At 36.3% G+C, this 26,511-nt stretch overlaps 1 protein-coding gene across 2 annotated transcripts in view; it reads left to right on the top strand.

Moving 5' to 3' along the window:
• Nucleotides 1-26,511, top strand: part of LAMA2 (laminin subunit alpha 2) — a 275,996-nt gene that overhangs the window by 206,483 nt on the left and 43,002 nt on the right. The window contains exons 40-46 of one of the 2 annotated variants that reach the window (XM_017829004.1): nucleotides 4,961-5,063; nucleotides 13,502-13,618; nucleotides 16,905-17,087; nucleotides 18,374-18,379; nucleotides 19,461-19,615; nucleotides 21,208-21,351; nucleotides 22,248-22,381. In XM_017829004.1, coding sequence (XP_017684493.1) covers nucleotides 4,961-5,063; nucleotides 13,502-13,618; nucleotides 16,905-17,087; nucleotides 18,374-18,379; nucleotides 19,461-19,615; nucleotides 21,208-21,351; nucleotides 22,248-22,381 — 842 coding nt within the window. The remainder of the gene's footprint in view (nucleotides 1-4,960; nucleotides 5,064-13,501; nucleotides 13,619-16,904; nucleotides 17,088-18,373; nucleotides 18,380-19,460; nucleotides 19,616-21,207; nucleotides 21,352-22,247; nucleotides 22,382-26,511) is intronic. The other variant, XM_017828999.1, reaches the window with a different exon arrangement.

A 26,511-nucleotide genomic window follows, 5' to 3' on the forward strand; every position in this document is an offset into this window, starting at 1 on the left:
TGTTGCAGAGAAATTCTCACTATGAGGTACTGCATGCAAATTTTCAAAGAAAACAGAGAGAACATTTAAAAATGGGATTTTAAGGTAAAGGAAGCTCTCCAGCCTGAGTCATAATGAGGATCTCAGCTCTTCAATGCATATACTATGAGCAGAAAACATTCTGAGCATAGCCAGAATTATCTTTTATGTCAAATATCAAAGGAGTTGGTGGCTAATTTGTGGAAGGCAGTCAGAGAGCAACTGACGTGCACTTCACAGGCACACAGAAACATGAGGCAATGATAGTATAATAGGAGATTTCCAGAACCTATATTTGATACAGAAACATAGATGAACAGAAGCAACTTGTAGCCACAGCACTTGTACATGAATAAAGGTAGCTTGCAGAGAGCTATTTCAGTCAAATTGATTATGGGAATAGCAAAAGCAATCACATGCTGTAAAGGTCTGTATTTATGAGAGGGATAAAGTTATCTAGCCACTGCACAAAAATTTTAATATTTTTAGGCTTTTAACATTTTCAGCATTCTTTCAAATAACAGTAACTACTATATTTCTCTCTTGATGAAATAGTTTCACCTCACACATTGCTATGTGCTAGTTCTCTGTAAATAGTTATTTGTTTCACCAGAACACCTAATTACACCGCAAAATTAAATAAGAACTTGCCCTTTTTTTTTTATTTCTTCCCATTAGGATTTTGCTCCTTTGGACTGAGTGAGGCAGGCAACTGTTTCAGGGACTGAATAGGAAAAAAAGAGATGCGTAGAGCAGTAAAGAAACAAAGCAAGCAATTACCGGATAATGACAAAAGTGTATATATCAGATGGTGAACTGAGTGATTATAGCATAGACAGAATAACAATTAAATAAAACATTTAGAAGTGATGGAGGTCAAGATGAACAATATCATGTAAATAGAGGCAAGTGAGTAGCAAGGGAGGAGACTAAGATATTAAGGTGATGTTTTAAGCATCTCCGTTGCATGTATTCATGAAAGGGAGATTGCTTTTTGTTATGAGCTGTATATGTATAGTGGGGATCTACTTGATGAGGAAGAAAATTGAGGCAGCTGACACCTTTTAAATGTAATTAACTTGATACAGAGTAGAGATCATCAGTGGTTTACCATCAAACTGCTGCAGAGCAAGATAGATTTAGCCATTTTTTGTTAAAGGATCACGTGAGGATTTCGGGCCAGATTTAAAAAATATATCAGTCGTGAACTACAGGCATCATTTTGCTATTCTATTTTCTTGTTTTTGTTTAAATACTGTTGAATGTTTGCTCATCCTAAGTGAAGAGTTTAACTGGTAACCAGGTAAATCAGGATCCCTCTTTCTGGAAGTCCCAAGGAACTTTTAGCTGAGCTTCAGCACAAGAGAAAGAATGTACCCTCACACAAGGATGTCTTGAGCACAGGTGGTTCAAACAGTCTCTCAGACTGATAAGCCCCTAGAAACTGTCCCCAACTTTCTGAGAAGATACTCATGAGGACACTGTGTAGAAGACAGAGATGATGCCTTTTGAAAGATGGAGCCATGTTCTCTTCTTTATGAGAGAGAAGCCGTTGTGGACGCCTGTCTTCTCTAAAAGACTCTGAGCTCCAGATGCTAGGAGATAATGGAGAAAAGCACTGTAGCTCACATACATCCCTGATCCTAGCCTTTCCCATTCACCAGTTACAATGTTGGGTCAGGGGAAGGAAGGTTTCCCAACAGTAACAAGCTGGTGTATAGAGATGGTAGAGATAGGTTTCCGTTTTAGGTTCTACCCTGTACATCACTGGAGCAAATGATTTACAAGAACCTAAGTGATATCTCAAGGATTTTTTTTTGTTTTGGTTTGTAATAAAAAGTACTTCTTTTTCAAATTAAGCTAATGTTGCTGAAAGCAAGAACAGAAGATGCTTAAAATCCATCATGATTACAGGAAGCCTGATAAATGACTGGGAAAAAATGTATTAAAAATATGACAGAAAAATTCCTCCTGAGCTGTTTATGATGGATATGTTCTCCTCTTCAAAAGCAAAATAAATTCATCACAAATGAGGAATCTCTAGCATTCAAACAGCTTCAGCATCCCATTAGCTAAGGCAGTAAGTGACTAGAAAAAAGTGTCACATTAATAGATTCTGCTTGTACCTCACAGATCAGAATTATAGTTTTACCATATATCTTGAAAAAGTGTGATTATTCTCAGGCTTTTTGGAGAAGACTTACAGGATAGTAACTGGAACCACAGGGGACACATTAAATGTTTAGGGTCCTACTTCCTCTTTGCTTTTGACTTTCTTTGTAGTGGTACCCCAACAGTTACATTGGGTGTCTAGATATTCTGACATTGTAATGGCATAAAGCTGCCTGGACATCCCTGTGAGGATGTCCTGAGGTGCAAACCCTTCATAACATTTTTGGTACTTCAGAATGCTCAGCTATCTTCAGGACTGGTAAAAACAAGAGTAACCCTAACTCTTGGTAGGTGAAAACTTCACAATATAAGTGTATGTGAAAAAAAAAAATTTAAGAATAACACAGAACTATTTTTAACTGATGTGAATTAGCACTTAGCTCTATAAAACATCTAGTAAGTTGTATGTGATCCTCAAAACTGTCCCAGTGCATTTATGCCTCTAAACCGTGATTGAGACTGGAGTGTATGAACACATAATGAGGTCTCACTCCTGCCACAAGATGCTGCAGGGATTCAAGCTGCACAGAGTTTGCATTAGGAGGGTAGAAGCCATGAAGAAAGGCATGGTGGAGGAAGGTACTATCCACAAGTTATGGGCACTCTGGAAGAGGCAGAATTAGAACAAATTAGATTCCCAAGACCTTGCAATTTTCTAATTTATTTTGAATAATAGTATTTTTTAATTATTCTTTTTTTTTACAGTGTCCCAATTTAGAAAATAATATCAGAGACTCTTGACTGTAAATCCTACTAAATCATTAAGGGGTTAGCCATGCTGCAGGCTTGCCAGAAGCCCACAAGCTCACCTCACACAAAGGCATAAAATGTTTGGTTTTTTAATTATTGACTGCTTCATAACTTGACATCTCATGAGCCACAAGAAAAACTAGGAAAAAAAAGTATGTTTTCTATCAGATATCTCGATTAATCCTTATTTTCAGAATTACTTTTAAAAAAATATAAAATAAAGCTTTTAATCAGTGCAAGTTTATTTATATCTGAAAGGGTTTTATGCTGAAATCTGCTTCTGGCTAATTGTCAGCACACGCCCAATTATTGTTCCTGATTTGATGAACTTTTTGGTTTTGCATTGTAAATTTGACCTTCCAATTTCATTTTATTGACTATAAACTGCATCAACAGCCAGTCAACCATGCCTAGTCATAGAATAATAATAACAATCCTTGTTTTTGAAGTCTGTGGTCCCAAAGTGATGATAGCCTGGATTCTGTTGCTAATGGGAAAAGAAATATGAAAGTATTTTCTGATCTGACAAGTGCATCTGCCACAAAATCTGGCCAAACATTCTTCCTTCAAGAGCAGCATTTTGCTTAATTGGGTAGTTTTTTGGATTTTTTTTCCTGGGGCTTTACATATTTTTCTTTTACCAGTGCTACTTGTTATTATGTGGTAAAGAAAATCTAGAAGAAATTAATTTTGTTCATCTTTTGAATTTATATGTTTCTGTTGATGCTGAAAGGAATTTGTATTCACAGGAATTTGTGTACAAAGGAATTTTGTGTACACAACTCATTTCAGGTGAGCTTGGAAAAGGGCAGTCGCGTGCCTTAGTTCCTAAAATCACATAAAGACATTTACATCCCATACAAATACAAAGAATCTTTAATAGCTATACATCCCTGTGACATGGCAACATATACCATGAGATATCGCATAACAAAAACCTTGGTTCTGAATTTTGAAAGTATCCAAAGCATTCTCTAAGATTTTTAAAAGAAAAAGAAATGGCAAGTTCAATATATGGTTTTTACAGTTTCGTTGAAAAACAGCAGAGATTTAGGAGTATGTGAAATGTCACCTCTGGGCTTACTCATTATATAAATAATGAATAGCAATAATAATTGTGTCATTTAATTGACACACAGTTAATTTTTGAGTATATGTATCTGCCCTGGAAAATGAAAAGTAGCTGCTTCTTAATTACATACTAGTTGCAAGGCTATGACCCATGACTAATATAGAATGTTATCTGGCTGTCAGGAGTATTCTCAAAGAAATGTATTCACTATGATGTATGACCTGAGTTCAGTCTTACAAACTGAACAGTAAGTGGTTCAGAAACTAGAGCATTTCCTACCAACTGAAAACACTAATCTAATTTAGAAAAATCATTCCATCTATCGATCAGTCTCTGCACAGAAGGTAGAGATGGATGTTTTTCAAAAGAAAGATCTTTAAGTAGCACGATATGATGAAGGATGGTTGCTTACTAATAAAACTCTTTCAGATTAAGTGCAGTCTGCCCTTCTTTTAAAACTCTATTTCTTATTTCTTTACTGACCTAGCAATTATAATTCTTTAATTTAACCACAAATGAATCTCTGTTGTCAGTGTGGAATCGTTAGATCCAGTCTGACTTCTAAAGTTACTCAAGCTGCAGTTAGGGAGAAATACTATATTGCATGGTGTTCTGTCCATAGCTGGAAGGATAAATACATATTTAATTTGAAATATGTTTTGTTTGTTTTGGACAAAGTTTTGCTCTTAGAGTCAAATCTTTCTCTTTAATACTGTAAACATTGTCTCTTTTTATTAAAGTCCCCAAAGGGCATCTGGCTTCCCATTAAAAAAAAATAATTAGAGAATTTTTTTTTATTTTTTGCTCTTGTAGACCAATATAATGGCAATGGGATGTAATTCAGAGCACACATTTATCATTTAGATGACTCTTCACTTAGATCATATTCATACTTCTTTTATGACTTCGGACTTTCCTGTATGTTTAACACTGCTTGTTTGTCTACAGACATCTGGTCCTCAAGGATCATTGAAGGATGGCGCCAGGAGCTCTCTTCAGAAAAGCTTCAGGGTCCTTAATGAAGCCAAGACGTTAGACAATGATGTTAAAGGTAAATGCAGTATATGACATTCAGACCTATTAAATAGAAAAAAAAACCAAACCAAAACGTGAGAGTGCTATGCTTTCAGTATGAAGAAGTCAGATCAGTAGGAAAAAAGTATAATTCATTATCTGATTTGAAATTGAACAATGTATCCATAAAAAAGATTCTCCTGTTCTGTGTCCAAGCATTATGCAGGAATGCTTGTTCTCTCTGTCCATTTTCTTGGACAGGAAGGCTGAGGAGGATGAAACGTTGGTCTTCTCTTGCTAAAGGAACCCAATATTAAACTTTTATACTTGTCAATACAAAACAGAGTTTGCAGTGCTCGTCAGAGATACCACATCTCTTGAGGACATCTGTGGGGTTTTGACTGAAAATGGAAGCATGGGGAGGTCAAATGAAGCTGTTTGCCAAACAGACTAGTGGATAAGAATTGCTAAGCGTTTTCTTAAAAAAGAAAAAAAAAAAAAAAGAGATTAAATCCACGTCTCTAGAGGTAAAATTTCACACACACGAAAGATTTCTTTGTTCCTAAAGCATCAATACATGTCTAAATGCAGGTTAAGTCATAAGGTTTGTAAATTCCAAACTGAATACTTCAGTTTCCTGGTGAAAAATAAAGCATCTTTAATTTCTCTTCAATATTTTCCACTGGGGAAAGAAAAATAAGTTTTTGAACCATGATGTTCAGTGAGATGTAAAAGCTGGTAATTCAGGTCAGACTGTGCATATAATGTCCTTAATATTTTCACATCAAGAAATGAGAGTATTGCTGGTGAATGCCATAGTGTGAAAGGTAGGACAGTAGTCAGTATGGACACGTACAAGGGCTTACATGTATACGTGAATAATCAGCTGCAGAAATGAAGAATGGTGAGCAATTGTCTGGGTAGCACTTCTCTAGTGCAAGACTAAAGAGAAGCATGGATCACGTGCTGGGTGAGGGTGGAAAAGGCAGATGTCACAGAGTAATGCACAAATAGGTGCACACTTTCCAAAACACATGAAACAATCCTTCCACTCTGTTCAGGGCTTCTAGAGCTTGAGTTACTGGCTACAGTCTTGGGCACCAAACTTCATAGGGGCTGAGGTGGTTTGCAGCATCCTGAAGACATCATGAAGACTAATCATAATTGGTGATCTAGCAGAAGAGAGATGAGGAGAAAGATTGAAATAATGTAGATTTAAAGACTGAAAGATAAATAATCAAGGGGATTTAATATTCTTCAGTTATGTCAAGGTTTTTCCAAAGAAGTTGAGACTAACATATCTCAAATGCACTGATACAGATCACATATTAGAAAAATCTTCATTGTAATTAAAATACAGAAGTACTGAAATTGATTACTGGGAAGATTAGGGAGATACAGCCTTTGAAAATCTCTGAAAACAGCTTAGATGAACATCAGTGAGGAATGGCTGTTGATCAGAAGGAGAAAACAATCTTTGGACAACCATTTGTTCAGAACCTATGATTCAATGATCTTCAGATCGTTGCAACCAAAAGCGGTTTATTCCTTGAGTCTTTATCTAGACAGATCATTTTATAGGTCCTCTAAGAAAATACCTATTGTAGCACTGATGAAGAATCTATTTAACAGTACTCAATACTTCTTTCTCAACAGCACCCTTAGGAAGGAATTGAAAAAAAATTTTGACTAAACCTGAGGGGAAATAAGTATGATACAATTATCCACTTTCAAGTAGACCAACATCAAGTTTCTCACATCTGCCTTTGTGAAAAAATGTTAAATATTACTGCTTTAATTACTTTGTTTTTTACATGTAGCAAATAAAGCAATTTAGGAGCATGCAATGTTTGTGCCACTGATGTAGTAAAGTCTGAGAGTCCGCCATAAAATTTTTTGAAAGTCTTTCATCTGAATACTGAGTCCAGACAGAATAAGTTCAAGTTGATAATTCTGTGGTTTATTTCAAGTTAGTGCACTGTAATCCCCTCCCTTTAGTAATTTGAAATTTTGGTGTGTGTATATTTGGAGAAGCTTATGTCCTGTCACTATAGTTTTTGAAGAAATCTTTCATACTAGATAGTATACTCTGATTCAGTTGGCTGAAGCTATAATAGGGTTAACCTGCAATTAACCACAAGGACACAAGGAAAAAGCATAGCACTTGAAAACCTATGTGAGAAAGCAGATTTAGGACTTGGAAGAAATAAAGATGAGAAAAAAAAAGCAGCTATGATGTGATATTTTTTGCTCATCATAGCATCTGAAAATCAAGCTGGGTTTTGGGGGGGTTTTTTGTTGTTTTTTTCCGTGCATCAGAACTAGAAAAATTGCACACAGTAAATATTCAAGATTGAGTTTTAAACTTGTCACAGAGATGATGCCTGAAGCTTCCCTGTCCTTTTAGCTTAGTTAAAATACTTTCATATTAGAAACAAGACAGATTTTTATAATAGAGCCTATTTTTCAGGTTTTTACATACAAAATTTTCCTTGGCCTGCTGGGATATACATTAAGAAGAACATCCAGCATAAGGGATGAGATCCATACAGCTTTTGGCTATTACTACACTTGCATTTAGTTTTGGCAGCTCTAGGATTTCCAACTGCAGAAAAAGTAAACATAATGTTTCATGAGGTCATTAACTGCATTTCACTGTCATACAGTGTTTGAAAGTGAAAAACATCATTATTTTCTTGTAGCAGATCTGAGAAAAAAAATGTGTCTGAGCTACTAGTAAATCTTGGATGTATATTTAGGGTATTCTTTATTGCAACTCTCTACTGCCAGATTCAGTACAGATTTAGGGCTGGATGAACATATTTCAGGAAATATGTTATAGAAAATCACATAATATGAGGAGAGGCCAATGTGCATTTTCAGTAACATGGCTAAAGCATGAAAAATAGGGGTGCTTTCTGGAATGCAAACTGCTCCAGTTTGCCATGGCTGGTTTATAGAAAACACTAAAATTACCCTGCTGCCTCTTCTCTTCCACAGCATTCCTCTGAGCAGACTGGACACTACGAAGTGGGGTCCATAGCTCCTTGTGCTTCCCAGACATGTATAATTGAGTAACCATGTGTTTCACATAGCACTGTGCCCTCTTTTCAAGGACAAAGTAAAATAGTACTTGGATGTATGTGAATTCCATGTGTTCACGAGACCATTCAATTTAATCCTGAGACAAGATATATTACCACCTCAATCAGGCATTACTTCAGAGAATTTTGGAAATACGTATGTTATTCTCCCATTGTACCAGTGAGAATTTGATTACAGTTTCATAATTCAGAAGCAAAAGTCTAAAGAGTCTAAAGATGCATAAAGCAAACCAAATGCAAGCAGGCAGCAGTGCTTGTAATGCACAGATTAGATCTTTGTCTATGTTCTTGGCCCCAGACCGAAGGGTAATGAGATGGAGCTTTCTTAATGCTCTCTGATATGTCTTAGATTTAAAGGGCTTCATAAAGACAAACATTCTGAACTTGAACAGTACATCTTTTTGCATCTAATAAAACATGGCCATGCTCCACAGTTTGACCCGTGGAGATCAGTTAACATCGTGCCCAGAATACAGACGTGTAAGAATAAAATGCAATGACAGATTTCTATTCCCCACCCTGCTTTTGCTCAAAGTGATGATATTATTATTATTGTGAATAACATAGAACATATGTTATTAGTATTATCCCTTCTGGATGTCTTGCTGTTCCCACGATAGAAAGTGAGAGTTCAGTGTCAAACGAATAGTAAGATATTTTTTTAGAATTCCTATAAAGCCACCCTGTTTAGAGTCTCAGCTGGAAGTGCAGGATGGCTAATGGGTACTCTATAAAGATTTGGTAGAAAGAAGTAATCACTAGTTTAAAATTTTTCTGTCTGCACTACAGGTAGTACATTAGTTAAAGTAATGAAGACCCATAAGCCACTAAACTGATATATGCTCCAAAATTCCAGGCTAGGCTGTGATAGAGGTGAGAGTGTTTTCTTCCTACATTATGACAGTCTCCTGATTTGTAGCCAATTACCTGAGTTATAAAACCACTGTTAATCATGAAAATGTTTTATATTACCACCAAAGACTGCTGAAACAGTCCTTACAAAGCAAACGTTCTGACAGAAGCTATTAAAATGGAGATTTAGTAATTTCTCTCTCAGTGGGGCTTGGAGTTAGAAAGAATAACCCTGGTTATTCAAAGAAGCAAAATCTGTATGTAGTACTCTCTAGTACTCTGACTAAGAAAGAGTTTTGAAATTTTGGCTACAAGTGAGTAAATGCTGCTGCCTGCTAGCTGCATTCTCTCTGTGCCTTGAGGGATTTTTCAGTTTGCCAGGAGCAATTTTTCTTTCTTATAATTTTGAATTTAATGTTTTAAAAATATACTTGCCCCAGCGTAGATTTGAGACTGTATACAGACTTTGTCAAAACTGATCAATGAAAAGTGAAACTAAGATATATAAACTCCTCATCAGCTGGAGGTTGCTGTCAAGTCATTTCTTTTGCTGAAGAATTGACAACTTGAGGGGGACTTGTCTTGTCTGACAGCACGTGAATATTTTTAGCTAAAACATTTTCCAGCTGATAGGCAACATAACAAGGTGATAGATCCCTTGTTTGTGTATTCTCCTCTGCTTTGTATTTCTGCTGACCTGGCATATTGCATTCACCAAATTATTGCAGTCAGTGCTAAAAGTAGTCTTCCTAAAAAGTTAAACATCGTTAGCTGCATTTCTGTAGTTGCATATCTTTCCCCTGTTTGTTTCTAATGCCAAGTCTTGCTTGGTTTAGGGGAAAAAAATCAGCTTGTGACCCATCTTCATCTTTAGAGGATGAAGACTGTGGAAAGCAAGAATGCTATTTGGAAGAAGTAATACAAAGATAACAGAGATGTGTGTAATGGTCAGTTCATTTGTGCTGTTTCCAGTAAATAAAAACAGTCCTTAACCAGTATCACCTTGTATGTGATCTGCAGAGACTTGTAAAAACATGTCCTTTGTAAGAGTAGATCACTGCCTATAAACAGTAAGTAACTAAATTCTTAAGTTTATCTTAAGATGAAATATATGCATGCAGGTATTTTTTTTTCATTTGGCTCGCTTCAGTTTATTCACTCAGAGGAAAAAGGGATGATGCTTTATCCTGTAATGCTTTGTTTAATATAAAGAGGAATTGAAAATCTCTGTTCACGTTAACCAATCCAGAAAATTTAAAGGCCCATACATGCCAAGTCCTTCAGGTTTCTGCTTACTCTTAAGAGTTTAGTTTCAGCAATGCATGACTAGTTTTGCTCATTTGAACAATAAACAGTGCATTTATTGGTATCCTGTGCCATCTCTGTGCGGAGCTAATCAAATGGAAACAGTATTGAGATAAATTTCTCAGTATACTCCTCAACCTATACTTTAATGTGAACTGACAGTGCAGACCTACTAACCTCTTCCAAGTCAGATAAGCTCTGTAGTTTAGAAAAAAAAACTTAGGAAAAGTTTCCTGTATTTTGACTAGCTTTGATGATTAACTGGAGGATCTCAGGCCTTCAAATCATAGCTCCAGCATTTTTCATAAATGCTAATACTGAAAGGATGGGGGAAAGCTGATGTGAAGTGGTTCAGTTTGTGATTCATACAGAAAATTAGTTCAGTGCTTAGTGAAGAGGCCATCTGAATTACAATATGAGAAGTTACTTCAGAATAAAACCTCATCTTAATATCACTGTGCAAAATGAACAATTTCCTTGAAAAGCTGACATGGGACATAGCATCTCCTCACTTCTCTTTGTGTAAGAGCCTCCCTAGGAACACTTATTTATGGCTTTATTATTGTAATTAAAAAAGAAAAAAACCAAAGCCATACCGTTAAAGTGTATTTGAGGAATTAAAAGAAAAACAATTAAACAGATATTTCAGGAGTTCTAGGGAAACTTCCTTCATTAAATTCCAGTTTGCTGCTATGGTTACAAAGCTGAAAACAGAAGTCTGAAAACATGATTCTTCAGAAATATAACTGGGGGATAATTAGCATGTTGGATCTGGCAGAGTAAAAAGGAGAAAAAGAGATAATTTAAAAGTATGCTACAAAGTTAGAGCATAAATGAATCAAACTTCTCAGAAATATTGACACACTTTATAAACACTAACATCCCACCAGAGACACCAAGAAATTATCAGGCAAACCCTAATTTCAGAATTAAATAGAGGAAATTAAAACAGTTTTGTCAGTATTATTACTTAACAAGAAATGAACTCAGATAAAATCTCAGGGCATACAAGACCAGAATATCATGAGTTTATCCTGGTTTAACAATATCCCACTACCAGTAGCCTCGTTTAGCAGTCGTGACAAAACCTGTCATTTAAAAATAAAGGTGTTTTTGAGGAGAAGAGTGATCTCATAATTTGTATGATTCTTCCCAACTTTATTCTAGTGTTAACTGTGCCTCTTACAGTTCACACAAATGTCCTGTTCCTCTGCAGGATATTTTGCAGGAGTGAAGGCCTACCTCCAAGCACTCCTGCAGTCCCGTATGTTGCTTTAATTTAAATAATGCAAACAGATTTTCTCCTGAATGACGTTTCAAAAGATCTAACAAAAAAAGTATAATTCTCATTTAAATTCTGTGTGCTACTTCAACCTTGCTATAGCCTTGGAAAATTTAATAAATTATTTCTTATAGGCTATATAAATTTTGTTTGATTTTTCTCTTTACAAATTGCTTTTTGCACACCTAGTTTTGAGAAACTAGATTTTCTAGAAATTTTGGAATGTGAACTACAGTCCCTCGTTTTAATGTACCGTTTTTTCTCTCATGAAAGTGTTATAGCCCTGGTGATGTTGGTGGGGTTGGAATACCAATGATACACCTAATTATTGTTCCTTAGTAAAAAGAGATGCTTTTTATTTTGGCAAGCATATTTTTACAATTCACCAACATACCTCATCGCCAGTACATTTTCCTATCTCAGTACCTATTTGGATAAGTATCTAAAAAGTAGTTGTTTATTTTCAATAACCTGTCACATATCTGAAGGTCACAGTCATAGTTTGTATCCTGAACTCCTTTTCTACAATTTATTCTCCTCTTCTGGTTGTCAAGCTCAGTGATGTTGAATTACTTTCCGAGTAGGATATGCCTATAAGGCAGGAAATTACCTGTTTTGAATAATTTTGTATTGATAGGAAGAAATTATCAAAAATGCCCCCTACTGTAGTAGTTTAAACACTAACCAGCATTTTTTATGCCAAACTTTACTTCTGAATTTTGGAATAATGTCTGTTTCAATAACCATAAAGCTTAGCTGGAAGCTCATTTTTGAGAGTTTGAAAAATTGTTGCTATGCTGGATGCTGTTCAAAAGACCTTCCATGATTTTTATTCAGAGCAACTGATGAAGAATAGGAACTTCCTTGTGAAGGAGAACATCAGTTTCAACCATAATGTGCCAAATATGACACACCTGTGCCTTTGATTTGTACTAGTTCTTCGGTTTGAACAAATTCTTAGCTATGAATGTTATTTACTAGACAGGCATTTCCCCTAAAAATTTAGTATGTTTGTTTCATAATAACCTGTTGTTAGTGTGTTCTTCTCATATTGATGATCAGTGCCAGGGTGATCTTGTATTTTCCTCGATGTTATGTCAACACTGGTTATCTTTGAGAAAATCCAGGAGGACTAGACTGTGGCCAAATTACAACAGCTAGCTGACCTAATCATGCTTGCCTCTTTCACACTACATTCAACTCATTCAAATTAGGCAACCATCTTAAGAAGGCTCAGTCTAGGAATCAAAACTGTGACTATAATATAATGGCCAGTCTTCGCGAGCGAAGATTTGGGAAAGGTCATTAACCCTTCGAGCCTGCGCAGTGGATTTTTTAGGTGAGACACAGCGTGCGCTGAACTGAGCCCACCCTTTAATCCTGAGGTTCATCTGCCGGGGCCAAGCAAACTTGGACAGTGGCAGTGAGGTCCCCAGGACGTAGGTTTGTTTAGAGTGACCTTCTCTTAGATGGATTGCCTCACAGGCCTGACGAGCTCCATCTGCCCGGGGGGCTGGGAATCGAACCCGGGTCGCAGCGGTGAGAGTCCTGCACCCTAACCACTAGACCACCAGAGGTCCCCAAACTGTGACTAACATCACAGTTGTTGAATCCATCATTATGTGAATTTGTCTAAATCATAACATCTGTGATTGTAGTTCTTTCCTCTTCACGCCTTAGAAAAACTCATGATAAATATACAACAGTACAAGGAACTGAAGCATTTAAATACCATGGAACTAGGGAACTTAAAGAAACAGGAGAAGATGATCAGTGAACACTACAACAAGTTCTACTGGACTTCCTTATTTACACAGTATAATATCTTAATGAAAAATGGTTTGCTTGTTATTATGCATTTTAAGTTTTGTGCAAAGAAAGGGTAGTGGAATCAAAGAGTTAAAGCTTCTGTATCGTATGGACTTTTTATAGAAAATGGGGATGATCTGGACAGCATGCAGAACAGGCTGAAAGATGCTGATGAGAAGAATTCCAATCTCCTGAGAGCTTTGAACGAAACTTTAGGAAAGCTGTCAGCCATTCCTAATGGTAAGTTGGAAAAGTGTTGCATCACTTGACTCATCTCTGTTCTTTTGTTTCTTTTTCCATCACTAAACATCCATCTCATCAATCTTTACCTGTGTCCACACTATGTCTACTTTAACCATTGGCTGTTGTTATAAGATGAAGATGAGCAATGTGAGAGATAAAACTGAACAGAAAAGTTACGTGGTATCAGTTTGAATGGTAAAAGGTACCATGCTCTACAGTTTGAAGAAGGTTTCTGAAGGAAAATAATTATGATAGCAGGATATGGTATAGACTCTGAGAAAAATAGTCTTTTGCTTATATGTGAAAAGTCTTTTTATGAAACTACTGTTTAATGAACCATTATAATTTCGCCAGTGTAATTTAACCAAAGAAGCATAAGACTTACTGACTTTACAGAAAAAGCAGAGTGAAATTTTCTGGATTTTGTCTTACTTTTCTACCACACTCTCAATGTTTCCAGTCACTGTTTGGTGTTGTATATCTTTTTTAGCTCTAAAATGCTTATGACTGGAACAAATTTTCCTCAATGGACTCTGAAGTGCTGTTGTGTTACAACCTGCCCCTGAAGCCAGGGTAACTGAGGCTGAGTGACCAGTGTTTGTACCTATATATATGGCAGGTTTATTTTAGAACAATTTAGTTGCAACGGAAAGGAGGTATGCCATCCTTTTGGTTATTAACTATAGAAATATAACAATACAAAAGTATAAAAATATCACTGGAGAAAATAAACAAGGAAAAGAGATAAAGATAAAGAAAAGCTAAGAGTAGGTAGCAGAGAGGAAAGATATCACCACCAGTGGATTCAGCAGGAGATTAGGTCCTTGCAATTTAGATGTCTCTTAGCCAAAGTGATGGTTGCAGTCTTGATCCATCTAGGGTCAAGGAAGCCCCACACAACATAAAGTTCAAGGGGTTAATATACACTCAGGTTCAGGTGGGAATACCCAGGTACCTTCCTAGGGGGTGAGTTTTACTGTGTTTGATGCAACACTGTGGATCACATGTGATCCTCTGGTGGAAGGCCCCAGAAATGAGTCTGGGGTCTTTGATGGTTTATGATATGACAGCTGCCCTCTCAAGCCAGCATAGGTGAGCCAGTTATACCTTATCAGAAGGGATGAGTACCTTCAGGCCTGCATGCAAATGTCCTGATACATATCCTGGGGAGGGAGAGTTTTACGCCTTTGCCTGTGTAAGGAGGACATTGGCATGATAAAAAGCATTATCCCTGTCTTGAGGGATCCGCCTCTTATTGGCCTTTTCCCTTATCTGGCACAAGAAACAGCTTCTTGCTAAACAAAGATCAGTTTGTCGATGATCTTCCAGTGATGGGTGTGCACCCTCACTGCGCATGGGCTGTTCTTATGCAAGTCAGAGGTTTCACCCCAGGCACTCAAAAACCATCCTTCTCCCCTTCATCTGCAGGCTGCAAATCTGGTCTCAGCAAAGCACCTGCTGCTTTTGCCAGTGCCCAATTTTTTGAGTCATTAACCGTTAATATTTCAGTCTCTCACATTTTTCATTCCATATAGACATTTTTTTCAAAAAAAATGTAATATTCATTAAAATCCCAAAGTCCTCAGATGTTAGCTACATTGTGTTGTGATAGCAAGAGACAGGGAGTTACAGCAGTTTCATTATAGTGGACAGTGAATGATAAAATGAATGTTTTAGAAAAAAAGATTTTAATCAATGTATTCTGCTATGACTTTTCTCTTCAAGGAATACTTTATAAACTGAAGTTATGCCTTAAGGAAAGTCTCTAAGGAAAATCTATATTCTGTCTGGTTTCTGATGGTCTAGAAGGTTCAGACTGCAAGTAAAACCTTGGCATGAGAAACAATTTACTATTCATGTTGTACATTTTTGTGGCTTTAAGATTCCATCTTACTGAAAAGTTTTGGTTTGGATTTAGTAATCCTTGGAATCAGTCATTCACAAAATAAATTGTTTAATATTTTGTCCTCATAGTGTACCATTTCTTGGGTTTTGGTCACAGATATTGACATGAGTGTTTGTCTTCTTGTGCACAGATAGATGTCTCAGTCAAACAAAATGGATGTCTAAGGCCTGTTAACCTTAGGACACAGATTACTAAATATGGAACATGTAAAATAAATATGAAATATGCAATCATTAGCAATGCATTAAACTCTTGGCAGATTAGAGTTACAGGATGCCTGTTCTTGGGACAAGGACACTCATCAAAACAAGCTGATGTTTATTAAGAATGAAATTCAGAGCAAATAAATGACATGAATAAAAAAATGCAGTAAATTAGTTGTCCGACAGGACAATAATCAATGAGGAAGGGACAAGAAATGACCCTGTGATATATCTTGTTCAAAGATTCAAGAAACCAGAGAACCAGAGAACATGACTCCGCTGTGGTGTGGTAATAGGGTGGGAGTTCACATCAGTTCCCTTGCAAGCTGGAGTGTCCACCACATTTTCTGCCTGCTCACTTCCTCACATCTATGGGAATTTAGAAAATCTCTGCTCCCTAGCCAAACACACACAGTCTGTGCTACTGGCTCATCATGTGCAGTATTCTCAGCCTGACAACAGCACCTGAGCTGCATGATAAGTTTTAAAGCAATCCAGTTTACACAGGATCTGAATAAGTACCTACTTGAATATTTAGCTGTCTGTTTTATCATTTATCAATGGCAGAATCAAAACCATTTAACTTGAATGTTTTCACCCCAAAGACAGAACACTGGTTTCCATTTTTCAGGCAGAGAGGTGGGACAGTATTAGACTAATTGCTTTGCTCAAGGTCACCCATGATGTCTATGGATGTATGTGATTAACTAGGGCAATGGATCCTTGGTCCCCTGATTCACAAAAATATTTGTCACGGAGTTAGATTTCTGTACTCTGTACATCAGAAGATTGAAACTCCTATTTCTAAATAGCAAATATTATATCTGACTCTTGATCAGAGGTTAACCAATGAGTCAACAGCAACAACAAAAATTGCATACAATTTTACTTCCTGAAAATTATTTGTCCTTTGCATACAAATGGGGTTGGAGCCTTTTTTCTTCTTTGCATGCATTTGATGTCCCAAAAAAGATATAAAGGGCCAGATTCTGCAGTCGAAACTTAAAGTAATAATGTCTTGCTATGTGCGAAATAGGAAGTCTCAAAGAACTATATAACACAGTTTAACTGTGTTTAACTACGTAACACAGTAGAACTTTTACCCAAGTTTATTCTTAAGATGTGTGGAAGAAACTTCTGTACTTATCACTTCATTATCCTTTTCTACCTACAGATACAGCTATAAAGGTACAGGCAGCGAAGGACAAAGCAAGACAAGCCAACAGTACTGCAAATGACATCCTGGCCCAAATTAAAGACCTCAATCAGAATCTCCTGGGGTTGAAAAACAACTACAGTAAACTTACAGATGATGTGGCCAAAACAAATGCTGTTGTGAAGGATCCTATCAAGAACAGTAAGATCTTTTTGGGTTGTTTAGTGGTGGGTTTTTTTCAGTTTGTGGTTTTCATTTCATATCTCAAAATGAAACAGAGACACTCCAGAATTGCACTCATATAGCATTCTACAGTATGCTGGGATAAAAGGAGTCTCTATCACTTCTATTTTCTGGACTTCTTATATATGAAAAAGGACAAACTAACAATTCTGTGATTCTGTGAAAAGAATTTTAAATCTTAATGCTAGTAGTTGAAAGAAAAGCTCATGTCAGCACGATGAAAATGTAATGGATAGATTTGTTCCACAGACTACTTTTTAAAGTATTTAGGAGATGAATAATCAAAGATTCTGACTAGCAATTCACCACTTGATTCAAGCAAAATAGCCCACACTGTACCTGTCTTCAGTCAACCAGATAATCAGTCCTTGGAGAAATGCATGACTTCTTTCTTATACATTACTATTTTTGGTAGAGCACTGAAGATGCTTAAGAAGAAAGAAAGAAAGGAGATTCTGGGAATGGGCTTTTGTCTGCTATTTTTTTTTTCCCCACCACGGTTTCTGTTATCAAATGTGATAATTGCTTTAGCATTTTCACTTTGGTTATGGTGGATAACGGATTAATTCTAAATTACAACACATTTTATGGTAGATTGTTAGACCCTATCCTACAGAGTACACAATCAGGGCTGACCACAAAACCAGAGTGTCTTTAGAAAATTACAGAAGGACTAATTTCTTAGCTCCCCTGGGCTCCCCAGCTTGTTATCAGCTTGATGAAGCTGGGCACCTAAAAACATACAATTTAGGAGGTTTTCATTCTCATTCAATGGACAAATATCCTCTTCCAATTGATGCTGTACAATGTCCTGATTGTCCCCAGTCACCTTTATTTTGTTTGCATTGAATAGTGGTCTTAACTCTTGCAAACTGTTTCATGTCAGATAAAGCTTAACTGGAAGATGTTCTCCAGAAGTACGCTTCTACCATTCTTCAATTGTTAATGGATATTCAGATTACAGAATGAGATTAAAGTAATGTAGAGTAAACCATTCCAGATGTATAAAGTGAATATGTTGGCACTCATGACTACATGCTGAAGTAGACATAGCCTCTCTTCTATGTCAAAATTCAGGCCCTGAATTCTCATTTTGTGGATGTGCAGAGTACAAACAGTAAAAGTTTTTTATAGACTCATCTTGTCCTTTATTTTACTTTACATGTCTGTTTAGATCTTCAAAACGTTCTCTTACATTATCTTCTGTTTTTTCTCTTTTCTTTGTCTCCATATCTTGCCTGCAGAAATCTGTACGTACGTTTTTCTTACTTGCAGCTTTTAGTGTGCATTTTCCAGTAAACGATGATTCACTGCTTACCACCAAAGCTTCTGCATGGTGCTCTATGTTTCACATTCGTTGAAATAGCTAAATAGTCACTTTTTGAAAACTTTGAGATAAAGTGACTTACTTGGCAGCTAGTTTACCTTACATGAAACCTTGAGAAGCATCTTGAAGGTTTGGTATGAGTGTTTGGGTGATGATCCAAAAACAAGATATGCAATAATTTCTGCTTTATCTAAGCATTATTTTTATTGCTATTACTATTATTTTCATGTAAAATACATCCTTTTGGTAAATGTGTGTTTGCCCCTTTCAATGTCATCCACAAAAGCCCACACCCTCATTCTAGCCAAGTGTTGTAATACTTAGATCTGCTGATGAATTGTCAAAAAAGGGCATTATTCACTAGCTTTGTGTTGAGAGGCAAAAAAGTAATTTGAAGCTTAAAGAAAAAAGGGGCAAAAATATCCATGTAAAATAATTAAGTGCACATGAAAAAAAGAACATCTGCAGTTTACTGCCACTGTGTTTAAATCTGCTTTCAGTACACATACAGAAACTTAAGCTTGTGACCAGAATAAAGCTTTTTCTATTTGTGTCCATTATAATTAATTCAAGAATTAATTTCAAATTCATTTTAACACTATTTCAGAAATTACTAATGGAAACTAACCAGTTTTTGTTAATCTAACATATTTCTTCAAAATCGGAGTTTAAAAAAAAGAGGAAAGCAAATATTTCATTCATAAATGTATTTCACTACAGGAAATGTTTTCCATTAGTATCATCCTGACCTGAAGCATAGTTACATCTTCAAAATCCTGCTTTAACCCATGTTTTTGCTACTTTTGCTGTTTTAACTTGATTCTAAATATTCTGAAATTATCTTATTCTGTTCAAGTAGCTTCCTGGTCTATGTGTACCTCATAGTAGCATATATTATCATCTGAGCATTGTGTATGCAGAATTTTCTTGGATTTTATTTTTACAATGTCTAATTAGTCTCTGCCACTATTCTCTAAAACTCTGCCTTGTTCTTTCTTATGAAGTTGCTGATGCAGATTCCAGTATTAAAACCCTAGAAAAGGAAGCAGATCGCCTGTTAGATAAAATCAAGCCAATCAAAGAACTTCAGGATAACTTAGGGAAAAACATTTCTCAAATAAAAGAGCTGATAAACCAAGCTCGGAAGCAAGCCAATTCGGTAAGTCCTCTTTCTCAAAAAAATGACCTTTTGAATATTGATGGGATTTTATTTTCCACTTTTTTATTTCTTTTCCACAGTGTAAACCCTTCCTAATTCTAAACAGAGTAAAGAGAGAAAATAATGGAGTATAATTTCTCAGATAAAAAGAGAATATTCTGATGATTTTCATTCTGTGTCTTGTTTCTTCATTTCAACCCTGCACTTGTTAAATTAATAACATCTGTAGGAATGTATCTGAAAAGGTTATTATTTAAGTATTGTAGATGATAGTACAAGAGAAAGGTCACAATATAATTGGTTTTTTGTGAAAACAAAAATGTATTTTTTTGTTTCAGCAATTATATTAAGCCCTAGATTTCATTTCATAGAACTTTTATTACTCAAGAATGACACCAACTCAAATTCATTGAAATTGCTGAATATAATTGTTTTTCTCATATTTTTGATTTTTCTATGTCCAGTAGCAGCGTTGAGGACTCAAAATGGACTCTTGTCCATTTAGGGAGTTTGGAGTCCACCTCCCTGACTCAGTAATGCTATCAACTTGAGGATCAACTGGTTAATAGTGAGGTTATTCAGCTTGTGACCAAAATAACAAAGGGAAAAAAATCTTGAAGATGGTACTTAAGAAATCTTCCTCAAAAATGGTTGAAAAATAGTGGAAAGAAGCAATCTACAGGATACTAGGACACTGTGAAAGAAGTGCATTCCATATACTTGATGAAATTTGCACAGAGTAGAAAGACAGGCTACAGTAATGGTATGTTTTACTAAAGGCTTTGAAGCAATTAACTGCTCAGCATTTCTGTGATAGGGAAATTGTGAATTTGGTCCTCTAATGGATCTCCTTTTTACCAAAGTTTGCCCTAAGCATAAGATGATACTATTATGTGCATTTCCTCTAATGCATAAACATGTCTAGCTGGGATTGAATACCATTGTACTGTCATTATGTCTGTGCTGGCATTATGAAAGCAAACAGTAAAGTGTTTTTATCTGTGCTCAGAGCCTGAGGAAACTAGTACATGTATCCAAATGCATATGTCACTCAGCTGTGAAAATAAAACTTAGTTATGAATGCCAACTCCATTATGGACTATGTAAAACCAGTGATAGACACAACCGTTGGTTTAAAAATAATAGTGAAAAAGTGTCTTAAATTGGCATAATCAAAGATATTACAACAGAAAAATAGATCATTCTGACTACCCTATAGCAATATACTGTGATTCCTTTAGGAATGCTGTTTATTTTCCTGTCTGTATATTCCACTTACAGACTGTCTGTACTGCTAGAATTCCACTGCTGCTTGCGTTAGACCATTATACCTTCTAGCTATTTTTAGTCTATACAGTTTGTTCTTTCAAATCTGAATGCCAGAAAAGGCTTTTATTTCCTGTTAATAAACAATTCCAGAAAGAAAATTCCATTTCTACCTCCCCTGCATACCCAAGCAACTCCTTGGTACATGTAACAAAAAAATGTGAAGAAAAAAACTATATTTTTATAATTAGTTGGAAGCATCCATAGTTAATTCTGGAATAATAAGCACTGAACTGAATTCTTTCTGCTATGCTCTTTTTTTGAAGATCAAAGTGTCCGTGTCCTCTGGAGGCAATTGTATTCGCACATACAGACCAGAAATAAAGAAGGGAACATACAACACCGTCATTGTCAATGTGAAGACTATAGTTGCTGACAATCTGCTTTTTTACCTTGGAAGTGCCAAGTTTGTGAGTCTGTCTCCTGCTTTTCATGTCAGAGTTGCTCGATCAGATCAGACTACTGACAAATATAGAGGATGAGAAAGGCTTTTTTTTTCTCACAGAGGCTTCAAGGCAGTAGTAGAGGGTCTAAGTTAATCTAGACATATACTGTCTTTGGTATTAATATAGAAACTTCTAATATATGACCAGCAAATTTTTAACATATATCTTTATTTTAACTAAATATGAAATAGCAGGCTCATACATGAACTACATTAGAGCTTTAAAATTCTTGGTGTAACTAGAGTAATTTTGGAGTTGGTTGTACATTTTCCCTTGGGAACGATGTATCTAATCACATTGCATCTGTCAAAGCTTCTATTTATTGTCATTTTAAGTCAAGACTACAATTTCAAGCATAGCAATGGTGACTGATTCAGTTTCCCATGAGGCCTGTAGGAGGTAAACTTCTAGAATAACCAAAAATAATTCAGTAAGTGGAAAAAGTATTCTATTACCAACATTTTAAACTATGTATTTTATTTACCTAATACAAAATGAAAAGGCTAGATGTCATCGTGTATCCCAACATCTTTCTGCCATCCAGGGGATATTTCAACAATATTTTTCCGAGTTTAATCCCTCTCTCAAGGGCTAAAATATTAACATTTATATAAGTCTGGCAGTCATTTACTCACTTCTCTCATCACTGAGAGAAATCATTTGCCATGTTTGGCTTAAGATTCCTTGTTTGAACCAATGAAAGGAGGAAAAAGAGAGTCATTTTAGATCACTGTGAGAATTAATGTTCATACTCTAGTGTCTATATCTGGGCTTCATGCCTCATTAGACCTGAAATGTGAAGGTTTCTGGAAAACTTCCTTAATTAAAGTATGAGATTGCTTTTTGTATTTTACATGTAGACTGACTTCTTGGCCATAGAGATGCGCAAAGGCAAGGTGAGCTTCCTGTGGGATGTAGGATCTGGAGTTGGACGAGTTGAGTATCCAGATTTGACGATTGATGATGGGTTTTGGTACCGTATTGAAGCCTCCAGGTAAGTATATATTTCATTTCCAAGATTTTAGAAAAAATGGCTAATATGAGAAATTCTAGTTTGGTTTAATGAAAGCTTTTGAACCTACATCCGTTAGTACCAAAAGTGTATACACTACAATTACTTTTGAAATGTGAATTGTTCTGTGTCAGGAATTCATTTTAATCATATAGTTCCCCTCTAGCATCAAGAATCTATGACTGATTATATTCCCTTCTATTTACCTGTCACTCTATCAATTCTCTTCTTCGCCTAGCTTCCTTTTAAAATCAGTTACAGGTTTTGGCACTCAAATGGATAACTACTATGCCTTTCTCCTTGAGTTTTAAAGAGGAGCATCTTTTCTGAATTTCTGGTCTTGAGACAGTACTGCAAATGAGTGGTCTGTCATACAGCAGTATCTTGATTCTCAACTCAAAATGCTGTTTCCATAGACAAAATGTCTTATCGAACTGNATAGAGTTTATGAAAATTAAAGGAGGAAATATTCTGGAAAGCTAAAATACATTTTGTAGTTTGAGATCCATTGTTTAATGCTTTTGAACTTTAGAAATATAGATACATAAATATTCAAATTCCAAATTTGTTAGCTGAAGCTTATATTTTCCACTCAAATACCAAACATATGACATATGGTGTAGTAATTACAGCATAAGGATTGCATAACTTTATAGCCTTTATCTTAAACAGATCTCACCAATTTAGATAACATCATCTGTATTGTAATTTGATAGAAAACTGAGTAATTTCTCCTGCATCATTACAGTTAATTTCACAGAGTACTAAGCATAGCACAGACAATATAGTCAGAAAATGAGAGAATGAAGGAGAAAGAAAACAAAGCACTCTAATTTTGGTTACATGCATAGCTCTCAGAGGAGGAAATGGCATCCAGTTTAAATAATTTAGTGAAATCACAGAAATCAGGCATTCCGAGCAGAGAATTAAATAAAATTATGGGACCATCTCCAGAAGCTGGCTTAATGAAACCTTATTGCTAGGAAAATACAAACTGGGGTATAATACAAATTGTTGAAATCTTCACCAGTTCATATTATGCATACTAAAGCAGCTTCATGACACAGTAATGCCAGGCTTTCATTTACAAGAAAGCTGCTTCAGCAGAATATGGAGCCAGGACATGGTATAAAATTCACGCATGCTACAAAAGCCCATTACCTATTAGCTGGTTGTTCCGGATATATAGGGTGTGCTTGCCATTAGTTTTGAATAAAGTGCTGGATCAGCTATTTAGAACGATTACAGCTGCACAAATCAAAAGTACATAGCAGTGTTTGGGAGAATTACACTGCAGAGGCATTAGTTGGATTTGTGGGATTAAGATGATGAGCTTGGAACTGATTTTGCATTCTTAAGGCAGACTTCAAAAAATGTACCCTATAGAAGAGTCTTCAACTTTGAATATTTTAGTCCATTTGATAGCTTTTCTCTAACTCCCTTCATAAGCTGTTGAAGAGTTTTACTCATTTCTTTGCCTCACACGTTTTCTTTTAATTTCTGCTCAGTTCCAGCCACAGACTTTTTCAGCCTGACATAACCACCTGAACAGCTGGAGCAGGGCATGTGTTTAGAATGTGGACATAAGATGAAATTTTGGCCTTGCTGAATTTTGCCATAGTTTTCACTGGTGGCAAGCATTAACAATATTAATGATATGGTGTTAAACCCACCATAGGTTGATAGGAGTTCTTAATCAAGGATCCCAAAGGGACTTAAACAAAAAAGACATGTGGTGGCACAGAAGTTGGGAAATTCTTAAGGTTACTCAGCATTCTAAATGAAATATAAATATGAAAAATCTGACTGTTGAGTAATGTTCAGAGGTGTTCAGTTGATGCCTGCACCAAAATTTCCAGTTATTTAAGGCTAAATTGATAATAACTGCATCTGTTTTCCAGGGACACTTTTAATTTTCATCACCTTTTTATTTAAAGCCCACTGATCCTTTGCATTTTATTGTATATGCAGAGGTTAGAAAGGAAATATTTTGAATTCTTTTTAATGGAATTGAAGTAAAATTTATTTATTCCTATAGGAATAAATAAAGGAATTCCCTATACTTTGATGGTACAGGAGTTTAACAAATGTCACTTACAGAGTTACCTGCTTACAGAGGCAAATCTAATTGGCATCAAGAACTGCAATCAATCAAAGTTTCAATTAACAAAGGAAAATCTGGCATAACAGTATGTGACAAAATAATTTAAAGGAGATTTACAACATGCAGATAATGTCAATTTTGTGAGACAGTCAAATGGATGAGAGAATATTTTTGAGACTCACTAGATCAGTAAAGCAATGTCACTTCAATTCAGCAGGCCTCAATTAGGAGCAGAACCTGATTAGTTTTGATTTTAATCAACTGTAATTTAAGTATTACCATTGTTTTGATTGTTAATGACAGAGTTTAAGCAGTGCCCTTCCTTTGAGGACAAAGGATGCTTGAATCACAAGTTCACTTTAGACACATCCAGTGTAACTCAGCAAGAATTCAGTCTTAAACTACTGTAGCATTTCTAAGCCATGTTTTTCAGTGAAGTTTTTCTGTGCTTTAAAGGGGTCAAGGAGCAGAGGTTTCTACATGGTGTTTTGTAGTCTAATGTTGATTACTCTCAAAAGTCATCTCATTTACCTCATGCATCTCCTAAAGAGCAAACACTGCATGTATGATATTGCATAAATTTTTCATGGAATCATAGAATATGCTGAGCTGGAAGGGACCCGCAAGGATCATGAAGTCACCCCAAGAATCACTCTATGTGCCTGAGAGCATTGTCCAAATTCTTCTTGAACTTAGACAGGCTTGTTTCTGTTACCACTTCCGTGGAGAACCTGTTCCAGTGCTCAACCACCCTCTGGGTAAAAAAACTTTTCCCTGATATCTAACCTAAACGTCCCCTGATTCAGCTTCATGCCATTTCCTCGAGTTCTGTCACTGGTCACAAGAGTGAAGAGATATGTACTTGCCCCTCTTCTTCCCCTCATGAGGATGTTGAAGACTGCAATGAGGTCTTCCCTCAGTCTCCTCTTCTCCAGGCTGAACAGAACAAGTGACCATGGCTTCCCCTACAGACCCTTCACCATCTTTGTGGCCCTTCTTTGGCTGGTCTCCAATAGCTTAATGTCTTTTTTATAATGTGGTGCCCAAAACTGTACACAATGTTCAAGGTGAGGCCACACCAGAGCAGAGTAGAGTAGGACAATCACCTCCTTCCACCAGCTGGCTATGCTTTCCCTGTCCCCAGGACACAGTTGGCCCTCCTGGCTGCCAGGGCACTGCTGACATATTCAACTTGCTGTTGACCAGGACTCTCAGGTCTCTTTCCACAGTGCTGCTCTCCAGCCTCTTGTTTCCCAGTTGGTATACACAACCAGGAGTGCCCCATCCCAGGTGCAGAAACTTGCCCTTGTTAGACTTCATACAGTTGGTGATCACCCATTTCTGATTTTTTAAGGTCTCTGTGCAGGGCCTCCTTGCTCTTGAGGGAGTCAACAGCTCCTCCCAATTTAGTGCCCTAATCAGTGCCTTTTTGCATGTCAGCCAGACAGTGTTGGTACATCTTCTGTAATCCTCCAGTTTTACAGAACTGACTATCACTAGAACAATATCTTCTAACCTGATGACTTGTCATGCACAGGATAGAAATGTCTTTTTGCTGTCAAGTTAGCCAGGATCTTCCTTTAAGCTCCATTGTCCTCCATAAATAAGAGAGAATTATTTATGGCAGAGACTCCATTGTTAGCATTTCAGTCTGTTTGAAGATGAAAGACATACATACTATTTGTGAATTATTAGACACCCTAAAATGTGTCAGTCTGCTCAGTGACTTTTGCATTATTGCACTTGAATGTTTTTAAACTGGAATCCTGATTTCAGCACAATATAGACTGGAACTTTCAGAAAGTTACTTGCCAATAACTTTCAGAAAGCATCAGATTTTCACAGTTTTAGAAAGGTTTTTAGTAACTTTGTCTTTTGACAGTTATTACATTGAAAACTTTTATCCTTTAAAGGGCTTCACATCAATAAACCTTCTGTAATAAACCAGTTGCAACTTAGACGCACACAAGTCCATGGGAATGGGATTCACCCAGGACAACTGAGGGAG

Source organism: Lepidothrix coronata, unplaced genomic scaffold (genome assembly GCF_001604755.1).
Source record: "Lepidothrix coronata isolate B3197 unplaced genomic scaffold, Lepidothrix_coronata-1.0 Scaffold5, whole genome shotgun sequence".
In the NCBI taxonomy this organism is placed as follows: Eukaryota; Metazoa; Chordata; class Aves; order Passeriformes; family Pipridae; genus Lepidothrix; species Lepidothrix coronata.